The 27,269-nt window shown below is 40.3% G+C and overlaps 2 protein-coding genes across 2 annotated transcripts in view; both read right to left on the reverse strand.

The window, feature by feature from the left end:
* Positions 1-600: 600 nt before the first annotated feature.
* On the reverse strand, positions 601-3,531 carry LOC125902174 (peptidyl-prolyl cis-trans isomerase FKBP1A-like). The gene is made up of 4 exons (XM_049598337.1): positions 3,262-3,531; positions 3,121-3,168; positions 2,302-2,414; positions 601-1,339 (listed from the first exon to the last, which is right to left on the reverse strand). Exons 1-4 carry the CDS (start codon positions 3,296-3,298, stop codon positions 1,214-1,216), a joined length of 324 nt encoding a protein of 107 aa, XP_049454294.1. The 5' UTR covers positions 3,299-3,531; the 3' UTR covers positions 601-1,213.
* Positions 3,532-6,044: 2,513 nt separating this feature from the next.
* Positions 6,045-27,269, reverse strand: part of si:ch211-106h4.4 (MAM and LDL-receptor class A domain-containing protein 1) — a 54,012-nt gene continuing 32,787 nt past the window's right edge. Inside the window, exons 31-50 of the mRNA XM_049598076.1 lie at positions 26,991-27,082; positions 26,747-26,914; positions 22,786-22,983; positions 22,558-22,666; positions 21,755-21,877; positions 19,559-19,658; positions 19,199-19,358; positions 18,038-18,152; positions 17,750-17,893; positions 15,981-16,168; positions 15,440-15,605; positions 12,772-12,990; positions 11,598-11,776; positions 10,035-10,272; positions 9,478-9,637; positions 9,276-9,390; positions 7,387-7,507; positions 7,041-7,137; positions 6,860-6,935; positions 6,045-6,393 (exon numbers count right to left, since the gene is read on the reverse strand). Of these exons, the coding sequence (XP_049454033.1) occupies positions 6,292-6,393; positions 6,860-6,935; positions 7,041-7,137; positions 7,387-7,507; positions 9,276-9,390; positions 9,478-9,637; positions 10,035-10,272; positions 11,598-11,776; positions 12,772-12,990; positions 15,440-15,605; positions 15,981-16,168; positions 17,750-17,893; positions 18,038-18,152; positions 19,199-19,358; positions 19,559-19,658; positions 21,755-21,877; positions 22,558-22,666; positions 22,786-22,983; positions 26,747-26,914; positions 26,991-27,082 (2,870 nt within the window). The 3' untranslated portion in view covers positions 6,045-6,291. The remainder of the gene's footprint in view (positions 6,394-6,859; positions 6,936-7,040; positions 7,138-7,386; positions 7,508-9,275; positions 9,391-9,477; positions 9,638-10,034; positions 10,273-11,597; positions 11,777-12,771; positions 12,991-15,439; positions 15,606-15,980; positions 16,169-17,749; positions 17,894-18,037; positions 18,153-19,198; positions 19,359-19,558; positions 19,659-21,754; positions 21,878-22,557; positions 22,667-22,785; positions 22,984-26,746; positions 26,915-26,990; positions 27,083-27,269) is intronic.

The following is a 27,269-nucleotide window of genomic DNA, read 5'->3' on the forward strand; positions in this document are numbered from 1 at the left end:
AATATTTAGATCTATTAATCCTCCACTTTCATGAGTTACTCTTAACGCTAACATTCAAATATCTGCTTTGATTGACAGGAATTCTATTTCCATTTTTTTAATCAGTGTTTGACATTGTACTACACAAAGTGCTTTTGCTTAATATTTTAGGTGCATTTTCCTGATTTTACTTCTGTGCTTTTAGTTTTGGATAGAGGCATTTGCTTGTCATGATGTATTTTTACATTGTGATACTTTGTGAAGGGTCTGAGTACTTCTTCCACCACTGCGGGCACTGATAAATCTGTAGCACTGCCTGGAAACAAAATAGTTATGTTAAATTTCCCGAGCATGATTCCCGTCTAGAGATTTGTTCACAGGGTAAAAGTAAATGAGTCACAATCACGTCAATAACAATGAGTGACACGTTAATATTGTAGACTTTGTTTTTAATGAAAGAATGCAATATCTATGGAAAAGACCATTTCTAATGGATGACACTATAAAGAATTACAACATTACCAAAAATTATGTTAAGCGTGATGACATAACACAAGGACACTTTAGGCCTTTAACCCAAGAGTATGGTAAAAGGGTCGGGATTCAAAATCTAATATGATGAAAGGCAACACAAGTAGGGATGAAAAGTGAAATCATAAGCCGTTATTGTTTCTGGGTGTTTTTTTTTTTTTCCTTTCTTCTTTTTTAAAATTGTGTCAAAGTTTCAAGCTGGAAACTCAATGCAAGTGTTCGAGAGATACAGTTATGCAAGAATAAAAAACAAATAAGCTATTCATTAAAGGCTGTTTCATGAGCAATTTTAACATCAATAATCATTTCCATACTATGTTTGAGATGCTGGAATAACAACGTATAAAGTAACACGATTTTTTTTGTTCAGATTTAGTGCCACTGATTCTGTCCGATTGTTTTATGGCACACACACAAAAAAGAGGAAACTGCAAAAATTTATCAGACAAAAGTAATAACTGAGGCCACATAAATCCAGGAAGAAATTAGAATATTCCCCAAAATGTCATTTTTGGTTCCAGGTGTAATTTTGCACCAACACCACCAGCATCAGTCTAATTTGTCTCAGTCATACCAAGATATCAGAATTCTTTCAAAAATGACTTATTCATGTTTAGAAATGCCACTGACAGCACCTTTAACTCAAGTTATTTGTGTCAGAGATGTTGGTGGAATGACAAACTCTGAGGAGCGACCTTTAACCTCAACAACTCAGCAGCTCCACATCAAAAATGAGGGTGGCATTTGGTGGGATGACAGGTGGGTATCCACGGGCGCCATACGCAAAGTCAGGCGTGCAGGTCAACCTGGCCCTCTGTCCAACGCTCATCTGGGGAAGAGGTGAAGAGCAAGTTACATAAAAGGTAATAATGTGGTTTTATACTTATGACTGATTTGTTTTTTTGACAATTCCATTGAAGAGGTGTTCCAGAGATTCTGTAATGCACTTCCATGAAGTTGGGGGACTAACAGGAGTTGTATCAAAAATGAATAAATAAAGCCAATATCAATACAACAGAAACCAAGATATTTCCCAGCTTTTTGTTTCCAGTATGGGTCAAGTTAAAAGAAATAAAAATAAATAAATAAATAAAAAAAAATTAGCACTGGCTCCTGCATTACCCACAATGCAAATGAATAGTATAATTTGTTGGTCCCCCCCCTTGGCCGGTTGATGATTACATCTGTTAAACTCACACCCCCATTTTTTTAAAAATTGTGCTATCTGTAAAGCTGAGATAACCCTGTGACATCTGGGGATACTTTTTTTCAAACTCTGGAAAACTCCCACAGACATTATGCAACAGTGCTCTCAGTAGGCCTGGGCCATGTATCAAAAATAATTCAAATTCGTGTTTGTGCATGTTGCGTAAAATGTTTACACTGTGAGAAACCCGTTATTGCTGGATGCACAGAAGGGTTACCATCAGTGAAAAGGATATATATATGATGTGTAGCTATATCAGCTGTTGCGAGGCGTATCTATCCTAAACAGTGATACACAGACTGTAACCCTATATGCGCACCTGCTGCAGCTTCTAGGACTGTCTCGTCTCCATGCGGGGCAAATTAGTATTTTATGGCTCTAAGTTGCAAATGCAGACCCACAAAATATGGCGCTTCAGTAATGTTGTATGAACTAAATTGTCCCAGCTTGGAGGAAACACAGATTTTTGGTTATACTGCCCAGCTCTGTTTCACAAATTGAGCAGGGATCCCCAAGAAGAGAAAGCTCATCTTGACATGTAAAGTCGGTGGACTGCCCCTTTAAAGCTCCTCTCCTTACTGTACCTTGGCTACACCTTCATCCCAAGCACGGATGACTTCACCCTTTCCAATGTTGAACTGGAAGGGCTTTCCTCGGTCCCTGGATGAGTCAAACTTGCTCCCATCTGTCAGCGTGCCTTTTCAATGTAGAAAAAAACCCAACTTGTTAGCACGCTACATCATTTCTCCACATATTCAGACTTTTCTCACGTTGTTGCTACACTGGCACATTAAACACAATGTGACTGAGTGTTAAACACGAGACAATCCACAAATGGAGGCATATTTCCGACAGGTACCGTTAAATGGAGTAGTTTTTAGAAGGGTGAGACCGTCTGTGTAGTCACTAGTCAGTATGAATTTAACGTTAGCTTTCCGTTACCCTGACATGGCTTCGCACACATGCTAGCAAGAGGAAACCGCTAACTCGTTTAGGTATTTCGGGTTTACGTACCGAAAACAAACAGCAGCATAATAAATACTTAATCTGAATCTGAGATAAGATAAGAATCTGTGGGGCTGCTGTGGGCAGAGTTAACTTTGGGCAGAGACAGGCTAGCCGTTAGATACCGTTTCCTATCTTTCCTATAAGCTAAACTAAGCTAGGCTAAGCTAAGCTAAGCTAGGCTAGGCTAAGCTAGGCTAGGCTAGGCTAAGCGGCTTCACATTCGATCAGTCGGTAAAATGAACAGACTATTTCCCAAATACGGAACTACACCATATTTTAAGATTCCATTTAAACCCGACCTTAAGTGTATATGTGAGCGGGCAATATTTGGTTTTTAAAATGAACATGGCTGAACTAAATAACCTTTGACCAGTCAGCGATTAAATGGATCTTACCAACGTAGTGCACAGTAACAACATGTCCTGCCTTCGGGAAACTTCGCCCTGAAAGGGGAAAACGTGGGTTAAAACAAAGGTAACATTTTAAAACGAAAAATACAAAGTTACCGAGTTACTGGAATTAAAATAAACCCTTACCGTCCCCTGGTGTTATGGTCTCAATGTCTACTCCCATTGTTCTTTCCTTTCCTTGTTCTCTCCTTCTCCTTCGTTCGTGCTCCCGCTACACGAGCTCTCAGCTCTCGCTCCTTCTCTGTGCGTGGTTGCGTGCGCAGTATTACGCAACGTGATTGGTTCCTTCAGTGAAGCCATTGGACTGGTTCACATGATGGAGAGCGTTTGCAAAGTGTCCTGGGTGAATGGGTGTCTTTTTCAGCTCGTGGGGGTGTATGTGTGTGTGGGTGCGTGTGTAAAAGACAGAAGCGTTAGGCAGGGAGGAAAGTCTATGGTATTAAAGCATACAAATAACACAGGTTTTAAAGTAGTCGGTGTCTGGGCGTTGTCTGCGGGGAATAACGGATGTAAGTTAACAGGGCGCCAAAGTGGGGAAGAGGCTCTCATCAGAATGTGGGATTAAATGTTTGTTTTTATAGCCAATTTTAAAATGTTACATTATTAGCATTGCAAGTTGAATATATCTATCAGCTGTAAAATTGTCCATCGACTTTTTCTTGTTTCGTAAACAATAATAAAGCATTTAAGCCCCCCCTCTAAAAGGTTAAAATGGTTTAGTCCACTCCTACAGGCAGTGGTGAAACCATAGACTGAAACGCAACACTGTTGACTCTTATTTCTGTGATCTGTGTAAATGTTTTTATAGATTTTTTTTTACTGGGAAAGAGAAATAATACCAGTGTATACATTCATAACATTAACACCACTTGATTTTATATTTTGCATGTTGAATAGACAGATTTATTAAATTATAATCAACTATTAATTATGAATTATGAATGACGAATTATGTGAAATCAAATATCATGTTAAAAACATATGGAGAGCAAAGTGTGGGAACAAAGTATGTGTTTATAAGAAAAATTAAAAAACATCTTTCCAAAATTGAAAATGACTATATTCATTATGGATCAAGGTTCTTAACTGTCAAATGATGCAGTTGTTGCCATTGAAAAACTCGGGTCACCGGCTCCCTTTAACACTAGAATTTATGTATGTATGATAATAAATTAAGATTAAGATTAAGATAAGATAGATCCTTTGTTCGTCCCACAGAGGGGAAATTTGCAAAATTACAGCAGCAGATGGAAAGTGCAAACTGGAAGCATCAATTAAAAAAAAAAAAAAAAAGCAAAGCAATATATAAGTACATATCAATAAAAAGACAAACACAGGTCGGTGTAATAAGTAGGCCTAAACTGTACAAAACAATGAGCAACAGTATATAAAAACACAAAGCAATATAAAAGAAGCTAAATATAATAAAGAGACAGACTAGATGATGGGATAGTGTAGTTACTGCACAGTTTAACGTATACTGATGTTGCACCTGAGAGGTGATTGTGAGCAGTGGAAAATAAAAGCAAGATATATTAAATAGACAGTCTACTGGGAGCAGTGCTGGCTGTAAAGTTTGACAGCAGAAAGAAGAAAAGACCTACAGTATCTCTCCTTCAAACACTACAGGTGATGAGAAAAAAGACCAGTTCCCACTGAATCCATCATGATCTAACAGACACATATCATCATTGAACATACAATACGATGAAACCATCAACAATTTACACACAGAATAATAATCATTACTTAGTAGGGCCAATTCTTGAGCAATGCTCTTTTAGCACTTTAAAAAAAAAGAACCAAAAGATGTTATTTTGGTTAATGGACTTCACTTGTATAGCACTTTTCTAGTCTTTTGATCACTCAAAGCGTTTTTGCACTACTTCACATTTACCCATTCACACACTAGTGGCTAAGGGTTGCATACAAGGTGCCATCTGCTCCTCAGTTACCATTCACATGCTGATGGAGCAGCCACCAGGAGCAGTCTGGGAGTCAGTATCTTGCTTAGGGATACTTCCACATGCGGACCAGAGAAGCGAGGGATCAAACTGCTGACCTTCTGATTAGTGACTGTCTTAGTGGACGATGTGATTTGACAGTGAATTCCATTCATGCATTGCTCTGCTATTACTGTACACTGAACTGATGTGGTTTTGGATTTTGGTACGGTAAAACAACCCTCAGCAGCATTCCTTGTTAAATTATTGTGTGTATATCTGTACTAAAGAACTGGTTTTTTGTGTGTGTGTGTGTGTGTGTGTGTGTGTGTGTGTGTGTGTGTGTGTGTAAAAAAACAAAAAGTCTTTGTTGTTATGACATTTCTAACGCAAACCATCAGTCTATTTCAACTTCAAAACAACAGAGACATTCAGTCCAGGCGGCAGACCAAACCTTGATTTACTTGTTAAATAGTGGTGTGAGACATTTTTGCACATTTCTTAAAAAACAGACAAAATATTTCCCATTTTAGAGACCTCACTGTATGTTCATCCCACGCTAATTATTTCTTATGGTAACTGTTCTTAAGATGATTTTTAAGCAGTTTTATACACAGTGGTCCTAGGAAAAAGATCGAGGATATGAAGCATGTTTGTATTTCCACAATACCCCGTTGTTCAGTCACCATTGGTTACTTACTGTGAACAAATGTGGTATATTCTGATTCTTGCAACTAAATGTAAGCTGTAAATATACATCTCATGAACATTCATGTATAAATAAACTGTTATAAAAGAAACAGAGCTGTAATTGTAATTTCAGCTTCAGCAGAACAGAAAAACTGCCATTTTAAAAATGAACCTGAGCTTTAGGTCAAAAATTTTCCTCAGACTTTGTTGACTGCTCATCAAGCACTAAACAACAAAAACAACAACACTGAAAGAAGTTACGACAGGGTGTTAGTTTAATTCCATTTTATAAAAATGGGTTTACATTTTCAGTGTTCCCTCGTCCTCTGTCAATTAGTGTTCATGTAAGGAGTAACTATGTTCACGTAATTAATAATCCAGCTGCCATTTACAAAACTAAAGAATCACTGATACTTTCTTGGGAAAAATGCCACACTCACTAACACCAACATTTCATCTTCTGAATAACAGTTTTAATGGAAATCAAACATCTCTAATATATCTAATATCTACTTAATCTGTACTAAGCCTCAGATGAAACCACTGTGGATTCATCTGCACCTGGTGACGGATTATACACATTGTTGAAGAAGGAAAAGTCAGATTCACCTCCATGTTGTGTGCCCTGGAAGAAAACAAATTTATATGTTAGACCGTCTGCATACTGCAAAGGCTGAAATAGGTATATTTCACAACTTTCTTTTAATGAACTCTGATGTCTGTTCATATCCAACAACACAAGCAGAGGATTTTTATCTTCCCTATTGCTGCACAACACACGGGCAATATTCTTTGAAATACAGAGGACCATTGCTCTGGAGCAACAGTCCTCACTTCATTAAACCTGTTCATCATTATGTTCATTTATGATTATTATATTTTCTTGTTTTGTCTGTTGTGTTTTCATGATTAGGAGAGAAATATTATTTGTAATAGAGTAAATGTGAAATTCTAGAGGGGAGGTTTTCACCATCAGCCTCTTCGGGTGTCTTACCTCTCTTGCACAGTCCCCGCCATGTTTATTTTTATATACGTGTTTTTAAAAGCATCTTGCGTGCTGATAAAATTCAAATTCAAAACCTTGCACTTACATCTATCTTGCAGTCAAAGAGGTCGAACGCAGGGTTCTGGTCAAGCGCGTCATCACTTATAAGTGTCGGCCGATTCCTGAAACACACAAGCAGAAATGTCAGCGATAAATCATTACCCAGCGTTCTTCAGTGTTCTTACACATCATAAATACATAAATCATTTATATAAACAATTGTTTACATTGCACTACACTTCCTGTTCAGCACAAAGAGGATGACTACGATGATGACGCCCGCCAGCAGAGTCAGACCAACAGCCAGACCTGTGGACAACGTGTCTGCACACACAGAGAGACATGATGAGAACACAACACTTGACATCACACTCCATTACACTACACTTCCCACATGCACTCTAGCTTAAAACCCCTTGCTTTAAGCATTTGTATGAGAAATTACCTGATTGGGTTGTTCCAATATTTACATTTCTTAAAAAACGTTGGCGATATTCTATATTTTCTCACAGTGCAGCAGCTAAAGAGTGGCTGTCTGCTCAGCTGAAGTAGCTAAGGAGGGGTTTGAGTTACCATTGTTATCATCAGGAGGGTTGATGGGGGGCTCCGAGTAGCAGCCGCCAGGGAGGATGGTGATGTCATCAAGAGCAACATCCCCATCCGCGCTCTTGCCCCTCTGATATACAAACACAAACTGCGACAAAAAAAGAAGACTTGAAATTCAGCACAGCAATCAGAGGAAGGTCCACGATGTTGTTTGAGTTTGATTTTCTTTCATGCTATTTTACAGATATAGTAAACAGGATTTTCTTAAAAAACAATGTGTAGACTCAGAACAATGTAATCCCACTCAGTCATCATTAATGGCCCACTTTTTCTGCAGTTACTCTGCCCTCTGCCTGTATTTTCTTATTTTCTGTTTTTGGGATGTTTGTGGTTGTTTACCCACCACAGCGTTTAGGTGAGGTCGGAGCTTTATAAAAAGGTAGTGATCAGGTGCCAGAACGTAAACAGCAGGCATCCAAGAGACACAGCGCCAAAAAAAAAAGTAAATGTAGTGAGGTGAAATCTGGGGTTGGCTTTTACTTTCACTGGCGAGCATGTTAACAAACAGAAAGCAGCCATCCTGCATAGTACAACACTGTTGTAACTCATTTTCAATCAAACTAAAAAATATCAGCGGTAGAAAAGTATTCAGATCATTTACTTAACTAGAAGTACCAAACTACAAAAATATTTAATAATGAATAAAATATCTGCAATAAAACTCCTACCTACGTACTACTGTGAGTAATAAATGATTCTATCTGACATGATTAGGTTAGGTAATACTAATGCTTCAGTGCGCAAGCTGCATTTTACTTTTGCAGCTGCTTGAGGTGGAGCTGGTTCTAACTACTTTATATGCTGTTAGATCATGTAATTCAGTGATTCCCAAGCCAGAGATTAGATGTAGAATAATTTCACCTCTTTGAGCCTAAAACAGTTGTATATTTTAGTAATTTACTGCTGAAAAGATGGTCTTTTCACAAAACTGGGCCGTCTATGAAGAAGAAAGACGCAAATGCTTTTGAAATTGGTGCATGACCAGAGAAAACAGAGGAAAACCGCCATGGAATTCACTTTTGCTCAAGGGGTCGATAACCTACAACTACCAGAATGCACTGTGCCACAACAAACCAATAACTACTCCCACTGATGGGTGACGTAATACCTGCTGTGTCCAATTTAACACAGGAAACAACATGGCAGCTGGCTGGTTCTTGTATTACAGTTAAATAGTGAGCTATAATATGTGTCTGAAAACATTTTGGGCAAGAATAAGGAAACACATTAACAGAAGCTTGGTTCATATTTTATCAGCACTGCCCAGTTTTATCACTTGATCTCAGTATTTTTGGCCTCAGTTCTGACAATATGGTACCCACTGTCCGTTCACAAAATCTGGTAAGATGGAGGGAAGTTCACCACAGTTCATTTACACATACTACCCTCACTGTTATGATACAGAGCTGGTTGAAAATTGTCAAAGTCTCCCTTTAATTAAAATCACAAGAAGTTTTGAGGAAAAATGTCAATAACTCACAACTCATAGACATCTGAAATGTGACAAGATGCCCCAACTAGATATTGTGTTTTTGCAAAGGGCCACAAGCTAAAAAGGCTGGAAACCACTAGTTTAACCTTTTACAATATGTTGTATTTTATACATGTGTAGACTTTTAAATTTAAAATCTTCATCTGAAAAGTAACTTAGAAAGTTAATAGTAAGACTCTAAGTGTAGTGAGGTAAAAAGTACATTATTTCTCTCTGAACTGTAGTGGAGTAAAAGTATAAAGAAGCGATGGAGAGTAAAAGTACGTAAAAGTAAAAGTTACTTCCCACCACTGGCAAATAGTAAAAGGTCAAACAATACAATCTGCATTCGTTCTGACGTCACCTTACAGAAGCTCATAATTACCCAGAATGCTTCTTTGTGTTTCACAGTCACACTGGCCTCCTGCCACTTGTCTCCCTTGTCTCCTGTCTCGATCCACTTCAGAGTCCCCTCTTCGTTGCCACCAGCGTGCATGTTTCTATGAGACAGGACAGCACAGATGTTATCAGAGTACAGTTCATGTTTAATGTTGCTCCTCATCAGACACTGACGGCTGGCTGGTTACCTGTCATTCATGTACACTGTCAGAGTCCCAACGTGGCTGCCGTACATGTGGTACCAGAACTTCAGACAGTGACCTCTAGTGGACGGCTGGAACACATCACTGATCAGGAAGGACATGTCTCCCCACTCGCCCACTGAGCTGTCCACAAACAGATAATAACCTGATGGAAACATGGCAAGAATAAAAATGAGACAGAACTTCTGTATTCATTTCATAACATTATATATACAACATCGATTCAAACAAATATGTACAGTTACAATCTTTTACATTTCTGTCCTGTTTACTGATTATAAATCCAGTCAGACTTGGCTGCTGCTGGTAGACTGTCATACGTTACAGATCTGATGATGGTGCTTTTTGTTGCTTGGTCCTGTTTGGACCTGTCACAACTATGTCCACGTCTAAAAACAAACCAAAAACTTGTCGCAGGCTCATGATTATGTATTTAGATGGTGGCATAAAGTTTCTGTTGATCTCCATAAATTAGATTCGATCACACTCACATCCATGCTGTTCAAACATAGAATCACAAAGTTACATGTACGTATCATTACCGTGTGTGGAGTTAGTGGTGTGGTCAACACTGGGACCTGTGTTGGGGTTTGGGGAGGCTCCTCTGCTGCGGAGCCAGTCCCCCTGGTCAACTCCTTCTCCCACATTGCCCCAGCTACACATGTTGGTCTCAAAGTCACAATGTCCAGGGGGAGGACACTGAGCATCTGTCAGATGTACATCATCAAAGGCCATGTCTCCTTCCTGGGTGGGGCCAGCCTTCACACCTTCCACCACGATCTTAAATAGAAAGTGTGCAATGATTGAAACTGCTTTATCTAAATATTTACATATAATTAATTAATGTTATAGAGGTAACCTGAGTCATATTTGATCACAATCTAGTCTCATTTTTTCCCAGCATTATCTTTATTGATTTTAACAGCAGTAAACAAAGATAAACACGTGCACACTCCAGTATGTGCACGCATACATCCACAGACACGTAAAAGAAAAGACACCAGAACAAAATGTCAGTGCAATCACGAATGTTAACACACATATAGTCCCCCCACCCCAGCTGAAAATAAATAAATGATGAAATGAGAAGATGAGAAAAAATAAGTAAATAAGATAAAATGAAATAAACTAGAATGAAATAAAATAAAATAAAAATAAATACATTGAAAAAGATATATATAAATGAATTAAGAAAATAAGTATATTAAAAAAAATATACTATAAATAGACTCAAAATATCAAAAGGAATGAAGTCATTTTTAAAGTCATGGAAATCTATTTGTTTATATGATAGTTTTGTCTTTAAAGGCTGGGTTTAAAAAAAAAATCCCCACTCACTCCCAGTGATATCTGAATGATATAAAAAAATATAATATATTATAATAAAATAAAATAGAATAAAATAAAATTAAATAAAACAAAACAAAACAAAATGTAAATTCAAGTGCAGAGGATTACAGATATAATTCCTACTCAATTTCACCCAAGAAAAACCTTCAAAGAGAACTGTCCACAGTGAGGTCTGTGGATTGCTTGGAGGAAGTGAGATTTATATTTACGCATTTGTAATTTTAATGACCTAACTCTTTAAATGAGACACTAGTCCAAATGGACACTGGCTTAAAAGTTCCTAATGTTTATTACAGGATTACATAAAATGTTGTTCTTAAGCCACATGGAAAAAAATAATGTCTGGATTTATCTCCATGTACAGTGGTGGACATACACAGAACCTTTACTTTCTAAAATATAAACACAATAACAGTAGCAATACAAAGTCCTGCATTCAAAATGTTATTTTATTGTCAGATAAAATTTTAATTATCAGGAGAATTCAGGTACTGAGTAAAAGTGCTGTTGGATGAAGCATAATCTGTAAAGTAACTACAGAGGTCAACACAATGCAGTGAGGAAAAAGTACTACAAAGTGGCATCAAATGGAAACACTTCAGTAAAGTACATGTAGCTCAGAAACTGCACTTGAGCACAATACTTGAGTGAATGTACTTTGTAACCTCCCACTATCGTTCATGTATATCTCTTTTCAGCCAAATGACTCTGTATCATTACTACTTAATGTTTTGGGTGGATGTTTTGTGACTTACCCTGTACGGCTGAACCCGAGGCAGAAGTGACGCCTGAGCGAACCTCCACAGCTGACTTTGGTCTCCTGTCTGAGAGAAGATCAGAGCCTCCTTCCCTTCTTCACTCCGCTGGTAAACATTCAGCGTCCCCATTCCTCTGCCGTACATGTGGTACCACAGCTGCACACAAGCTCCTTTGCCTGAGGGAAAACACACAGCATATAATAAAATATCACAGAGAATATCCACCACTTAGATGTCCAGATATGTGTGTCTTTTAGAGAAAATACTGTGATTAAGTACACATTTAAAGTACTTGTACTCCACGACATTACAGATTGAAATATTTCTCCTTTCCCACTACAGCTGGAGCAACTTTACAAATTAACTACCCAACAGTGTGCGAAATACACTGACAGATTAATCATTTGTCATTTTTTTCACCGAACATTTCATGTGAGGATTTGCTCTTTTTTCTACATTAAGTACTTTTATACTGATACTTTTTTTTTGTGCTCAAATCTTTATTAAAACAATTTTTGTAACACTGACATGTCAGTTACAACAGCATAATAAGATAACTGAAAAATAATAATAGCTAACAAAACAAAACCTGCTTGGGTAAATACACATTTACTCCCTTAAGCAGCAATGTATCTATTGATTATTATTCCAGTCCAGTGTCGTCTTTTTGAGTCTTGTATAAAGTCCATTTTTCACATTTTCTTTCTAGTTGTGCTTCTTGTAGTCTCATAAGAGTGTCAATTTCTCCATTAAAAGGATTTCTACATTTATACTAATGCTTTTAGTACATTTTCCTGATTAAACTTACATACTTTTACTTAAGTAACAATTTCAGTGCAGGAGTTTACTCAGCAAAAAGTCATCGTTAAAATTAACACACTAGAATATATCTTAAAAACCTAAAAAGCCTGTTTGTTGTGCAGAGAAAGGAGGGATATTCCAGGGCCATCATCTCTATTAAGACATTTAAATAAATGTTTTGGTCCTGTTAGGATGTGACTCAGTGTGGGGAGGAGTACATGTCAGCATAAATTGTGAAATAGAGCTTATTCTCAATTTTATTGCTGTACTATCTTGATAATTCTGGGAAAACAGGGGTGGAACAGAGTCTATGGCAGCATAATGTTGATGATCTCAAAGGAAATCACGCACACACTGGACTTTGTCTCACCTGCTGGATACAGTGGTGAAGACATTTTAGCTTTCTGGCCAGCGCGGTCGCTATCAGAGGAGGGCAGGTAGTAGTAATAGCCCATGGGTGTGTTGGTGGTGTGGTCGTTGTCTGGGCCAGTGTTGGGGTTGTGGGTGGAGCCTGACTGTCTGACCCAGTCAAAGTCATCGCCGGTCTGCTGCTGCCAGTTACAGCTCCCCTCCTCGAAGTCACACACGTCTGTAAGGTAACGTTTTGTGATGCATTATAACAAGCGCAACAAAATCAAATCCAAATAACTTCATTTATGCATTAGGAACTTAATTTGTATAAAAAATGTCTGTGGATACACAACATATAACCGAACAACAATATACAGTGAAAATAATTCCGACAGTGTGCGCACATGCATCTATGCCTTGCTTCTTTTTAATAATAGTAATAATGGTCTATCTATCTATCTATCTATCTATCTATCTATCTATCTATCTATCTATCTATCTATCTATCTATCTATCTATGTCCGTGAATCCATTTGGAAATGATATGCCTTTTACCAAGAGGCCACTCTCCCCCCAAACCTCCTTTTGTATGAACGCCATCTGACCAGCAGAGCGAGCTATAGAGCTTGCAACTAAAAAGTATGCATACAGTTTGTAAGGAATAAAAATGCTGAAATTGTTGTGCAAACAATGTGCATGGGATTCAGTTTTTAATCTAAATGGGATGTTAAACAGCAGCTTAGAAGGTGCTTCAAAATGTTTGCTGTCCTGCATTTGTGACTTTGTGTTTCTGTTTCCTTTGAGGACCCTGGAGGCTACGTCACTCACAATAAATTGTAATGTATTTTTCCTCTTACCTGCAGCACTGTTTATCAGTCTAGATTATTTTGGTGTGAGTTGCAGAGTGTTGGAGATATCAGCTGTGTAGATGTCTGCCTTCTGTTGATGTCTGCCTTCTGTTGAATATAATTAATGATGAATACTGCAGATTTTCCTTCTACCAAACTACACCCTCCAGCCGCATCACTGCACAGCGCGAGATGTGAATGTTAAAGGCATTTTCAAAAGAAAAAGTTAAAGTTCATTTATTTGTCTCCCTTGGGAGAAATTTGGTTTAGAGACAGGGTACTGCTGCATAAACAGCAAGAAACGTACAAACAAAAATACGTAAAAGACAGTAAAACATTCAGCATTAAAAACACATTGGTCCCTGTCTGGTAACCAGATAGGGACCAGTGTGCAAAAAGATATTTGCTCATCTGAGCTGTGCAATTTGCCATGCCTACTAGTTGAAATTAAAGTGCTGGTTCACATCAAGGTGCTAGTACACATAAAGGTGCTAATACACCGTATACAATATACAATACACAATACCTCCTTACATTTGCTCATTAATGAGCTTGACTGACAACGGGACAAAGGAATGTGTGTACCGGTTGTGTTTACATAAGGGAACCCTGTACCTTCTCCCTGAGTGCATTAGTGAGTATTTGTTGAACAAAACATGAGAACTGTCATTTAGAATGTTTTTTGCCTGAGTGATGACGGCCTGATTGAACAGTTCCTGAGGGTTAAGGGAAGGTGACCCATAATCTTACCCGCTACTCTAACCAGGTTGAGAATCTGAGTTTTTGATTTGACATTTAGGTTCCCAAACCAGCTGGTGATACCGTACCGTAAAATGGACTCTATTGTTGCTCTGCAGAAAATTAGCATTATGTTTCTGCAGACACCGAACAACCGAAGTCTACGCAGAAAGTGAAGGGCGCTGATGAATTCTGGTACAGACAGTGGCTACCTGCGTCTACCAGCTCAGGTCACTATCAATATGAACGCCTAGGTACTTGAAAGAAGTCACCTGATTAATGTTATTACCATGTATGGTTACAGGGCTTCAATCACCGAGGTCACAGGGCTTCGATTTCCTCAGCTGAGCTGCATCATGAGGTAGCTCAATGGTGCTAGGTGAGCTAGCGGTGGACACATACTGCCTTCTGCACAGTGACACAGTTGGCGGATGTAGATTGGTAGAAAGAAAATAGTTCCTACATGAAACTGTTCACACAACAAGGTCTGATGATTATCTTGAGTAAGCAGGTCATGATTTCTGGAAAGAGACGTTGCTGTTAATGTCATCTAGAATGTCATCTAGTTCCATTATTATATTTGAGAGAAGGCAGACATCTCTATGGCCTCCAACGCTCGGCAACTCACACCAAAACAGTCTAGTTTGATAGATAGCACCACAGGTAAGAGGATAAATTAGATATATCAGACTTGGCTACATTGACAATACTTGTTCAGTCAATTCAATGTTGGTTTTTGGTCTTCTCATTAGATTGTTGACAGTAAGAAATATAGAGAACATAGCAAGGCTTACCCTCTAAATGTAGGTGTATCAAGACATCCCTATCAAGAGTCGATCACATAATAGTGTCTAAATAATGAATGCTAATGGTTTGGAGGGCCTATGAGAAGAAGTAAAGGAGGAAGATATGGTTGAGTGGATACGATTTACCGGGGAGAATATTGTGCACTGACTCCCTCTTTTTACAGTTATTCTGCTCCGTCTTTAACTTGTAAAAGTATTAAATACTGAATCATTTCCAAAGCTCTGGAAAATACAATCTAGTCTGGTGAACCAACATGAAGTATGCCCAGTGTTTTTCCAGCCATAGACTTATTACCTGAGGCAGGACATGGTCCACTGATGAGGGAGATGTCATCAATGGCTATGTCTCCAGCCTCACCCCCCACCGTAGCTTCCAAAATCAGTTGGTGGACTTTCTGCACGGTCACATGGCTCTGCACTAACAGCCACTCGTCCCCTTGATTTCCTGATTTTTGCCACACCTACAGGAAAGACAGGAGGCTGATTCACTCATCACAATGAGGATGTGAGGAGGTTTTTTTGCAACACCGTGCGCTGAAACTGTGCAGCTTGCACTCATTATTATACAATGCATTAATGCTATTTTGCAATCAGTGTTTCACAACTTTGTGAAAAGTATAATAACAGAGAGAGAACGCGGTGGGAGCTGTCACAAATATTTCTCAATCAACCTCACGGCCGTTTTTCTGCCACTGTAGTTAAGGGAAGTATGGTGTCCAGACTCAAAAACAATCATTGATGAAAAAAAAGTGGCCTTCTCTGACCTCTGTGTATCTCTAAGCTTAGTTAAACATCAAATAAAACTAATAAAACTATTAATTTAATGCATGTTTTACCTCAGTTTTCTTCAAGGAATCAGCTGTTTGTAGAAGCAGCCTCAAGGAGCCCACAGTAGCTCCAAACATGTGGTACCAAAATGTGAAACAGTATCCGTTTTTACCAGCAGGCGGCAGCAGTGAGGACTTCAGCTGGGCCTTGTCTCCCTTTGCACTTGGTCGGGAGCTCTCGATGTAAAGGTATTTCCCTGTGAGAAAGCATAAACAGTCATTCTACACTTTTCTGGCTTTTGATGCATTAAAAGACGTGTGCATGCGACTCCTTGTCACAGGATGTATAAAACTATGTGCTGTGAGGAGTTCAAGCAAAGAGTGATTTTTATTTTAACATGTTTTAAGGGCCTGAAGAGGTGAAACTATCCAATATTTAACAAAAAATGGGTGGTAGAATGTATTTTCTTTCTTGTTTATGACCCTGGTTATCATCCTACGACCTCTTAGATCCATTTTGTGAACCCTTGGGGTGCCTCTGCCCCCAGGTTGGAAACCACCTTATACTTTGTAGCACGGGTGTAGGTTTTATTTCAAAGCTGGGGGTGTGGGAGACATATAAAACAGGAGGTTTGGGGGTCCTCCACCAGAAAGTTTTGATCATCAAACACTTATTTCCTGCATTCCGGTGAATTTTTACTCAGGGCTCTGTACCTCTTCAGCACCAATTTATGGTGTACATGTCCTCTGCTACTTTCATTTTTATAATGGAGGGGGACAAATGCACATGTCATAAATAAGGAGGGGGAGGTGTCCCCTACATTCCCCCTGAAATCAACACCTTTGCTTATGAGTTTAAGGAGAGACAGTGTAACAAAAAGTAGATAACGCAATCGTCCTGTCACATATATAAAGTCGAATGCATGAGAAACAAAATAAACCATTGCCATGTCCTTAAGTGACCAGTATGGTATGACCAGTATGACTGTGGCATGACTGTATGACTGAAATTATACAGTCAGTTTTCTGTCTTTATGACTCTTGTCCTATTGTGCTAACGTGTCACTGTTTTTGATCACTGTGGCCACAGTGAAAAAAAGTGAAAGTTACCAAAGTTTGGCCATGAAAAAATTCTCAACATAGGCATTTCAGTACTAAATGTAATCAAGATGTGCACAATGGTATTATTTAGTTATCTGTGTAATGTTCTAAAATACAGCTCGACAAATGCGGGATTCAAAACTTCTGCTTCCACATAGAGCCGACACCGTACCCTACGCCGTAGCCTGATGTGCACCCCCCCCAAAAATGTAACCACACGTTGCCCACACATTTCCCTCAGTGGAATCGAAACTCTTACAGTATCTACTTTTATTTCACAGATCATAAACAATAAATTGTGAAGACAGTAAAGCCTCCACAAAAAAAGCATTTTAAGTCTTGTGTGTAATATATCCTTCAGGGAATTATGCTTCAGGATTATCCTGACTTTAATTGAGTAGAGGAAAATTCTGCTAGCCGCTAGGCTAATTTATACAATGTAAAATGCCATAGGCCTGTGCTAAAAACATTAGCATGTTGTATTTGTGGGGAAAATGTGTCCAGCAAAAGACAAGCGCATTGTCTGTGAATGCTGTGAGTTATAATGAAGCCGCTTTGCGTACTTATAATTGAAATTATTGCTATCAAGCCATGTTTAAAGTGTTTCGGGTGTGTTTTGAATCAACAAAACTTAACAGCACTTCACAGAAACCCCGCCACTGACTAGTGTTTTGGAGGTGTAACTGCAGAGTGACACAGACACACCACCACCGAAGATAGTTTGGAATAAAAGTGACCTTTGCTGGTAGTGTGGTCTCCTGCAGGCCCGGTGTTGGGGGTTTCAGTGGGACCAGACCTGCTGAGCCAGTCCCGCTCATCTTCAGCCCCCTGAACCCAAACACACAGTCCATCTTCAAAAGAACAGCCACTTGCCAACAGAGCTGCGGTGAGAAAGATAATTAAAAAATGAGCCACCTTTCCTCCCTGACGCTCTCTCCTATAGATTTTCAACAGAATGAACAATTTATGAACGACTGCTCATGTCTAATACATTCACATGTAATGGTGATGGACACCTTACTCACCAGGTGGTTGGTAGGATTTTTCACAGTTTAGAAAAGAGATGTCGTCCACAGCAACAATGTGATCTCCAGCAGTAGTGTCTGTCTGAGTCACTTTATTCATGCTACTGAACCATATCTAAGAATAGAAATGCTTACATTCATATTTTTGAAGGATCGGTGTCCTGAACAACAAACATTACACATACTGCACTTGAAAACCATATTCCTGGACATATTTGGGAGAATATAATGTAGTTTTCAACATTTACAGACCATCCTCACCCTCATGCTCACGCTACACTACTGATGCTGATTTGATATACATTTGCTTTACCTATTTTTTTTCCTAATAAATAGTTTTGTACAACAAAACATGGCTCCATGAGCCCTGCTGTGAGAGTATTATAGCTACAGTAAATTGAATGCAGTCTAATATATAGTAGTCCTGCAATAACTCCTACCTGCACAAAGGCTACAATGTTTTACAAAGGTGCTGGATCAACTTTATGGTCATGTTAGAAGCTGCGGTTTGCATTGCTTCTGGCACATGGAGTTAGACTGAGTGATGTTTCTAATATTCAGTCTATCACTGTTGATATAAATATGGTGGACAAAACATTAGAAACACTTCTCAGTATAACAAGGTATAATTAAACAGCATTATCACTTATCATTATAACCTTCATGAAGAGAGGATTTATTGCAGGATAAATGTTTTAGACGGCTATAGTTTTAGATACATGCACTTAATAAACTGGTGACTGCTGTGTGTCCATAGCTATTGAGCAATATAGTGCATACCAACAACAATATAACAGGATTGTTGCTTCTTACACTATACTAAAGATGCATTACTTGTCAAAGTTTGCAGTACATGGAAAATATTAAATATGTTTCAAAATATATTGTGCATTTACGTATTTTCAAAATGGATGTTCATGTATAAGATCTACAATCACTGTGCATATACAAATGGGTGTGTGGTGGGGTGTTGGGCCACCACAAGTTGCCCTGACAGTCCAAAATCTCCCATAGGTGTTGAACTAGATTGAGATGTGGTGATTATTAACTAATTAAATGTTTTGTCATACTCATCAAACCATGCAGAGAGCCCTCGTGCCCTGTGTGCAAGCTTCCTACATTAAAACTCTTCAACTGTTGAGTGGATCTACGAGCACACACCTTATAAGGCTGCTGGTGCAGGCCTACAGGCAGATGCTCTGGGGTCCAATCGGAGACAGTGTTGTGACTGCGTGACCACAGGATTGCTTCACTCCCCTCAGCTTGCTGCATAAGCACTCTGAGTGACCCAGCACTCTTTGCACTGATGTGGAAGTGAAACCTGCGTTGAGGAAAGAAGGAAGGAAGAAGGGGAGAGCGTTGGATTGGGAAGAGAGTTGCGTGGTAGCAAGACGGGGGCAGTGGGGGACATTGAGCAATTCATACTTGAAAAATTTGACTCTGTATCAAAACAAATATTCTACAGACACTAGGGATGATAATGAGAGAAATGTGGGCATCAATGTCGTGGTCAGCACTTACAGTATCTGGCAGTATGGGGATGAAGGGGGGAGTGGGGGGCTCTGGAGACGGGCCTCACTCTGTACAGACTCCAGACTGAAATTCACTCTCATGTAGTAGCCTGAGAATGAGGGAAAACATCCTGAATCAAAAAAGTTGACTCTTAACTGCAAACCACCAAAGTAAATGTTGGCATTGTCAGTTTCTGCAAACCACAGATATATAATCCTAAGTGCCATATCTTAGACAACTGGACTTGGCTTGAGTTTCTTGAAGACGTTTCGCCTCTCATCCAAGAAGCTTCTTCAGTTCTAACAAACTGGCGCAGAGTCAAACTCTGTGTGGGTGTGAACCCTTACAGAGTCATTGAGGTCACATCTGAGTCACTGACCCACTCGGCCATCTGTGTAGAGTTAGAGTTAGATGGGTCCAGGTGAGAATGGGTGTTACTGTAAGTTGTCTGGGAGGGGATCCCAAGACTGCATTGTAAGTTGGTGATAAATGGTGTTGTAGGCCAACATAGATGCCCCATGCCTTTTACAAACCATCTGTCTTCTCTGGCCAAGATGTGAACACTGCTGTCCTTGAAGGAGTGTCCCTTCTCCTTCAGATGTAAGTGGACAGCTAAGTCTTGACCTGACAAGCTGGCTCTCCTTTTTTGGAGACACGGATATATACCTTTTGTAACGTTACATTATTATTTAGCAAATATGTTGAAATTTTATGTTTCTACAATGCTGTGGTGAATCTGTGGTTATGTTTAGGCAAAAAGACCACTTGATTATGGTGAGGGAAATACCATCCATCCATCAATCCATCCATCCATCCATCCATCCATTTTCATCCACTTATCCAGGGCCAAGTCACAGGGGCAGCAGGCCAAGCAAAGCACCCCAGACATCCCTCTCCCTAGCAATGCTTTCCAGCTCCTCTTGAGGGACCCCAAGGTGTTCCCAAGCCAGATGAGATACATAATCCCTCCTGGGTGTGCCCCAGGGCCTCCTACCAGTTGGATGTGCCCGAAATACCTCTAACAGGAGGCGCCCAGGTGGCATTCTGATCAGACACCCAAACCACCTCAACTGACCCCTTTCGACACAAAGGAGCAGCGGCTCTACTCCCTCCAGATGTCTAAAGTCCTTACCCTATCTCTAAGGCTGAGCTCAGCCATCCCACGGAGGAAACTCATTTCGGCCACTTGTATCCGCAATCTTATTCTTACAGTCACTACCCAGAGCTCATGACCATTGGTGAGGGTTGGGACGTAGATGGACCTGTAAATTGAGAGCTTCGCCTTCCGGCTCAGCCCCCTCTTCACCACAACAGTCCAGCACAGCGCCTGCATCACTGCAGAAGCCGCATCAAACCACAAATCCATCTCACGCTACATTCTACCTTTACTTGTAAACAAGACCCCAAGATACTTAAACTCCCTCGTTTGAGTCAGTAACTCTCCCCCAACCCGGAGGAGGCAATTCAGCAGAGAACCATGGTCTCAGATTTGGAGGTGCTTACTCTCATCATGACCGCTTCACACTCGGCTGCAAACCGCCCCAGTGCATGCTGGAGGTCATGGTGTGATGGAGCCAACAGAACCACATCATCTGCAAAAAGCAGAGATGCCATTCTAAGGTCCCCAAACCGGACCCCTTCCTCCCCCTGGCTGCACCTCGAGATCCTGTCCATGAATATCACAAACAGGATCGGTGACAAGGGACAACACTGGAGGAGGCCAACACCAACAAGAACATGTTTGACTTCACACTGAGTATATAGACGCAGCTTTCACTTTGGTCATACAGGGACTGGATGGCTTGTAGCAGTGACCCCGGTACCCTGTAATCCTACAGTAAATATCATAGTTTGGCTTTAAATACCCAGTTTTAGTTGGCATAATATTATGGTTATGGTTATTAGGTATCAAACTGTGGTCTTGCCAACTGTGTCATGCAATCCACCATCCCCTCCACCTCCTGATGACAAGGTAAGCTCATATACAGATAATCAGAACAACCTCACTTTAGAAACGTTGATATGGTTTGCAGAAACGTACAATGCCAACATTTTCCTCTAGCAAATGGGTTGCTCTTAAACATGCAGTGTAGTTATGAAGATTTCAGGACCATGTAATCTAACATGGTTCCCCTTGAATCCTTGTCCTGCGGGTCCATTAAAATCAGTCAACTATTCAATCAGTGAATAAGCCACTTAAGTTACCTGTGTTTGTAGTGTGATCAGTGGGCGGCTCGGTGTTGTTACTGGCTTTGTGCCTCTGCCACCTACTCTGTCCATCACTGGTGTTGGTCCACTGGCACTGGTTACTCTCAAATGTGCACCCACCTTAGAGTTTAAGGCAAGATGTTAGTAATACTGCAGAATGAATGAATCGCATGCTTCTGAATGTTTTTTTTTTTTTTTAACAATAAGCCTAATCTGCTTTTGCTACAAATTTTGCGACAGAGTAAAAGAGAGTTTGTTATTCATAGAAGTATGAACTTTATATAAAACTTGGTCTTGGGGTAGAATAGGTTGACTTCTTTGTGAGAGAATCAGTAGTGAACCTGGAGGTCCGAGCGAGCACAGCCTTTGATGCTAATGCTAGCAGCCAATCTCGTCAAGCCACACTCGTCCAGGTTTTCAGACACAAACTAAGCAAGTCTACCCATGACCGACTGACTAACTAACTGTCTTACAAAATGAACTGCAATGGACTGCAGTACAACATTGGTGGTAGAGGACAAGGGGACAATTGTGCCAAACACACAGTCCATCAATTGTACTCTGCAAAACTCAATTGAACTGAATTTCTTTAAATACGTTCACAACAAAAGTTGATGTATGTGATTAATTTAGATTAATTAATCACAGAGCATCTAATTAATTCGATTAGTTTTTTTAATCGCTTGACTGCCCATATTGTAAGACATTGTATACTAATAACAAAATGGTAGAGGCATTTGTACTGCAGGCCTCTACAGCCTGTTTTAGATGGATGCAGTCGATGGAACACGCAGCCTCACCACAGCCATCCTCGTCCTCCCCCTTTGGGCAGTCTGGGTGATAATCGCACTGTAAAGTAGCCAGAATACACACTTCTCCAGCTGACCGCCAACAGTAAAACTCATTATCCTGCAACACCAAAAAAAGAGAACAGTAGCTTTGGATTATTTTCAACAGGTTAATAGGATTACTTAATGTGTCACAGAATTGCTTTTGCAGACATGAGTTTATTATGTGAAGTAGTTTACCTGACAGGGGTGGGTTGGTGTGGTAGAGGTTGTGGGTGTGGCTGTAGAAGTGATAGAAGCTGTAGGTGGGGCAGAGGTGGGTGATGTGTCAGGCAGTTTGTTGTTTTCAGGGTCAAATAAACACTCCCTGGAGAAAGAGATGTCGTCCAGTGCAACCAGCCCTTGGAGACCCTCACCTCGCTCGTATCTGAAGACAATCTGAAAAGGTGACAATCTTAAAGTAGGATAGCCACCTCATGGTTGTATGCCTCCATGGACCAGTCAAGTTGCAGTTACAGACTACAGACGGACTCATATGTAGCAAAGATAATAGACAATACTTCAAATATAAATGCTGCTGCAAAGATGTGACATATTCTAACATGGATGCTTCACACACATCTTTAACTCATCAGCACAGAAGATCTATACAATCAGCACAGTTTCAAGATGGGAACCCAAGATTAGTGTCACCAGTTCAATATCTTTGTTCAAATATCTTTTGTTCCTGAGTTTTGGTGTTCAATAAAGGCCAGTAAAGTGTTTTTTCAGAACATTATGATCCCACAGCAAAGTTCACCTTTGACCTTTTGGTTATAAAACATCATCACTTAATTTTCTATCCTACGAGACATTTGTGTCAAATGTTTTCATAATTAGTGAGGGTGGGGGGTAGTATCACAATATTTTTGTGTGGCAGTATCGTATCATCATACAGTGCCAAGTATTGATATTTTTACTATATAAATTATCATTATTACAAATACAAATAAAACTTTAGGTAGCCTACTAGAATAACATAATCAAATGATTTTTCAGTCCATTAGACATATTCTGCTGTGGCAAAAAAAAATGAGATGAAGAAATTGAAAACTCTATCTTATAAGATAAAACAGATGTTGACAAAGTTTTCCTTAAGTAGCATGATTTACAGTTGAATTGCAAATTTTTTTTATCGCAATACTCAGCATATCGCAACATATTTTTAATCGCAATAATATTATATCTCAATTTAAGTATCGTGATAATATTGTATCGTGGATCCTCTGGTGATTCCCACCCCTCATAATTAACATATAAGTTCTTGAAATATGGCCGAAAACGTGTGATCACCAAATTCTCATCAGTTCGTCCTCAAGTTTAGGTGGGCGTTTTTGCCAAATTTGATGAAATTCCCTCAAGGCCTTCTTGAGATATCGCAATCATAAGAATAGGGCAGACAGACGGACAACCCAAAAAACATATGCCTCCGGCTACGGAATTATAAAAACTACCGTCATTGCTGCTACTTTTTATTTCTGCTTTTATTTTATTTCTGGGTGACCAAACGCATAATTAACAAAGTCTTGAAATAAAGTCAAGGCCAATTTGCAAAAAGCTAAAACTATACATTCATTCATTCATTCATTTACACAACCGCTTATCCTGTTAGGGGTCGCGGGGTGGCTGGAGCCCATCCCAGCTGACATTGGGTGAGAGGCAGGGTACACCCTGGACAGGTCAATAGATAGATAGATAGCCTTTATTGTCCCATGGGGAAATTTGTTTTCACAATCTGTCACAACATTTGGATACACAAAACACCGCCAACAAACACCATGCCCAAACGCCACCAAACATTGAACAACATATGAATACACACACAATGCACAAACACCACCAGACATTGAACAACCAACACATATATCACACTCAGGAGGGCTGGGTCCATACAAGGTTATTGGGGGCCAAGGCTAACACGTAGAGACAGACAACCATTCAGACTCACATTCACATCTTTGGACAATTTAAGGTGCGGACACACCAAACCGACATCAAAGAACTAGCGGCGACGAAAGCCAACTGTTGCGTCATCTCCGTCGCCTCACGTCATCCTTTGTCAGTTGCATTTGAACACACTACGCGGACTACATCCGATGGCCAAGTGGCACGTACGTTCTGCGCCTGCGTGAGAGAGAGTGGAGTGAGAGAGTGATACATCCTAACAGCCAAGGGGTTTCCTATCTGTGTAGCCGAGCACCGCAGCACCTCCACGGACTATTACATCCAGATGGTCCTGGTGTTTCCTCCGCAGGCTCCACTTCACTCAGCTGCCCAATAAACTTGCTGCTTCTTCCCACTTTAACCTGAATAACAAACCAGGGCTCGGTGCTCCGGTTGGATCCAAACGGAGAGCTGGGGCTAACGTTAGCTGGGAAGCTAGTGGAGGCTAACTGGCTGTGCTTCCCTCCGGTCATGCTGCGGCTAACGCTCTGCTAGCCGCACCAAGCTGGCCTCGGGTCTCCGTTTGGATTCTAATGGAGAGCCGGGGCCAGCTGGGAAGCTAGAGGAGGCTAACTGGCTGTGCTTCCCTCCGGTCATGCTGTGGCTAACGCTCCACTAGCCGGTCCCAGCTAGCTCCGGTTTGTTATTCAGGTTAAAGCGGGAAGAAGCAGCGGGTCTGTGGGCACCTGACTGAAGTGAAGCCTGAAGCACCACTTAGCCCCGGTTTCACTACAGGCAGATTCACTCGCTACAGGGGCGAGGAAATAAAACCTGAACAGCCAATCAGAGTGATCTCTCTCACCGACAAGCTCCACCGCCGATTCAATATGCTCAATCGGCCGAAAAGCCACCAAAGCCGACGCCAAAGTGCCGACGGTGCGGGACACACTGCAAAAACTAGGTTGACAGACGCTCACCGACGGCCCAACTTTGGCCGACCGTCGACTTGGTGTGTCAGGGCCTTTAGAGTCACCAACTTAAGTTAACTTAATGTACATGTCTTTGGACTGTGAGGGAAAACCGGAGAACCTGGAGAAAACCCACGCTGACACGGGGAGAACATGCAAATCTACATGTACAAATTCCTGGCTCCCACACCCTGGTTTCAAACCAGGAACCCTCCTGCTGTGAGGCAACAATGCTCAACAATGCTGCTTAAACTATACAATAATGATAATATGAATAATTTTAGTAATTTTAGTATAAAGCACTTTTTAGAGAAGTCATAAAATCATCAGGTTTTAAAAGAAAATGTAAAGAGCAATTTGGTGTATCACAACAAATACAGCGTATGAAAAGGTACAAATGTTTTAAAGCAAATTAAAATCAGTCAACGGAAAACTCGATAATAGTTTAAAATAGATAGTAAAAGTATTAGTTGTAGATAATATATTGTAAAACCGGAAAGGCGTTCTGATAAAAGTATGTTTTAAGACAGGACTTATAGGAGATCCCTGACTCAGACTTCCTTGGGTTGATCGTTCTAGGGTCTTGGGGTGTTCTGTTGGGCCTCTGACCTCTGCCTGAGGATCTCTAAGTATGTACCGGCGCATATGGTACCAAGAGGTCAGAGATAAAGCAGGGAGAGAGGCTTTCTAAACTACCTTTTATATCTATCAGTGCCATTCATATGAATCTATTTAAACCTGCATTAACTGATTTTTTTGGCCAGCTGGGGGCAGTTTTTAGCAAACAGTTGCTTATTTGAACATTGAGCAGACCTGGAGTTGTGTTTCTGGCTGCTTTAGGAAGCAAAGTCCCATTTCACTCTCACTGTAGGTTAGATTTGCTGTCCCCTAACTCCACAGTAAGAAATCAGGCTCCTATAAGTTCAGTCTGACATCTGGTGCTGAGCAGGTAGTGTGGAATGGTTTATTTATTTTTTAATTTTTTTTTTGTTGTTGCAGAAAACAGTTGCCTGCTGCAGCTGAAAACGATGAGAGCGACGAGAATGAACCAAAACAGTAAAGTTATGAGCTGTAAAACCAAATAAATAATAATTCTGTGTGGGTTTGTCAACATGAGCAACATCTTTCACATTACATGTTGTCATTCAAACCACTGCTCACTTTAAAATACTGATCGGAGGAGCTTTAAAATTTTTTCCTTTTTGTATACACGTGAGAGAGTTACCAATCTGACAACATTTTCATGAATGAATCCCTGCTTGCTGCAGCTGTTGTCCATCATTTAATTACCTGTCTCCTTCCTCACTGACCTTGCTATTGTCTGAGGAGGAGAACATGACCTCTGCTCTCTGCCAGCTGTAACTCTGAGCTGTACCCCTGAGCCATAACACAGTGTCGTCACTACCAGACTGTCGCGTCCTGGACTGGGCCATCAGTCTGGCTGGAGCATCATCCAGGCTGAAGTAGAAGAATCTCACCTGCATGGATACAATAACAGTCATCACAGCTCTTTCGTAAGGATGTAACATGCTACGTACACATACGTTTACCCACAGTGCAGTTATAGCTGGGTAATAATGTTTTGGAGAGGATCTCTGACGCCTGACCCTTCTCAGTCAGGTCAGTTCCAGGGATGATATAGTGACCTGTATAACAAAATTGGAAAGGTATAAGTAAAGTATAGCATTACTGATCAAGAACACTTTAGTCAAAGAAAACTTTATTTCCATTTGCAGTATTATATTTGGCAGTATGGCTCTGTTCAGGGGCCTCTCTTCCCTTCCTAGACCTACACAGAAAGCCTCTTCCACGTGCCTACGTGGAAAGCCTAAG

Source organism: Epinephelus fuscoguttatus, linkage group LG15 (assembly GCF_011397635.1).
Source record: "Epinephelus fuscoguttatus linkage group LG15, E.fuscoguttatus.final_Chr_v1".
Lineage (NCBI taxonomy): Eukaryota > Metazoa > Chordata > Actinopteri > Perciformes > Serranidae > Epinephelus > Epinephelus fuscoguttatus.

Bases quoted from the DNA above. Each gene is read 5' to 3' on its own strand.
- LOC125902174 (XM_049598337.1), bottom strand. From the start codon at position 3,298: ATGGGAGTAGACATTGAGACCATAACACCAGGGGACG. The intron at 3,169-3,261 runs GTAAGGGTTTAT...TTCCCCTTTCAG, and splicing joins GACCATAACACCAGGGGACG to GGCGAAGTTTCCCGAAGGCA. The intron at 1,340-2,301 runs GTACAGTAAGGA...CCTCTTCCCCAG, and splicing joins GGGATGAAGGTGTAGCCAAG to ATGAGCGTTGGACAGAGGGC.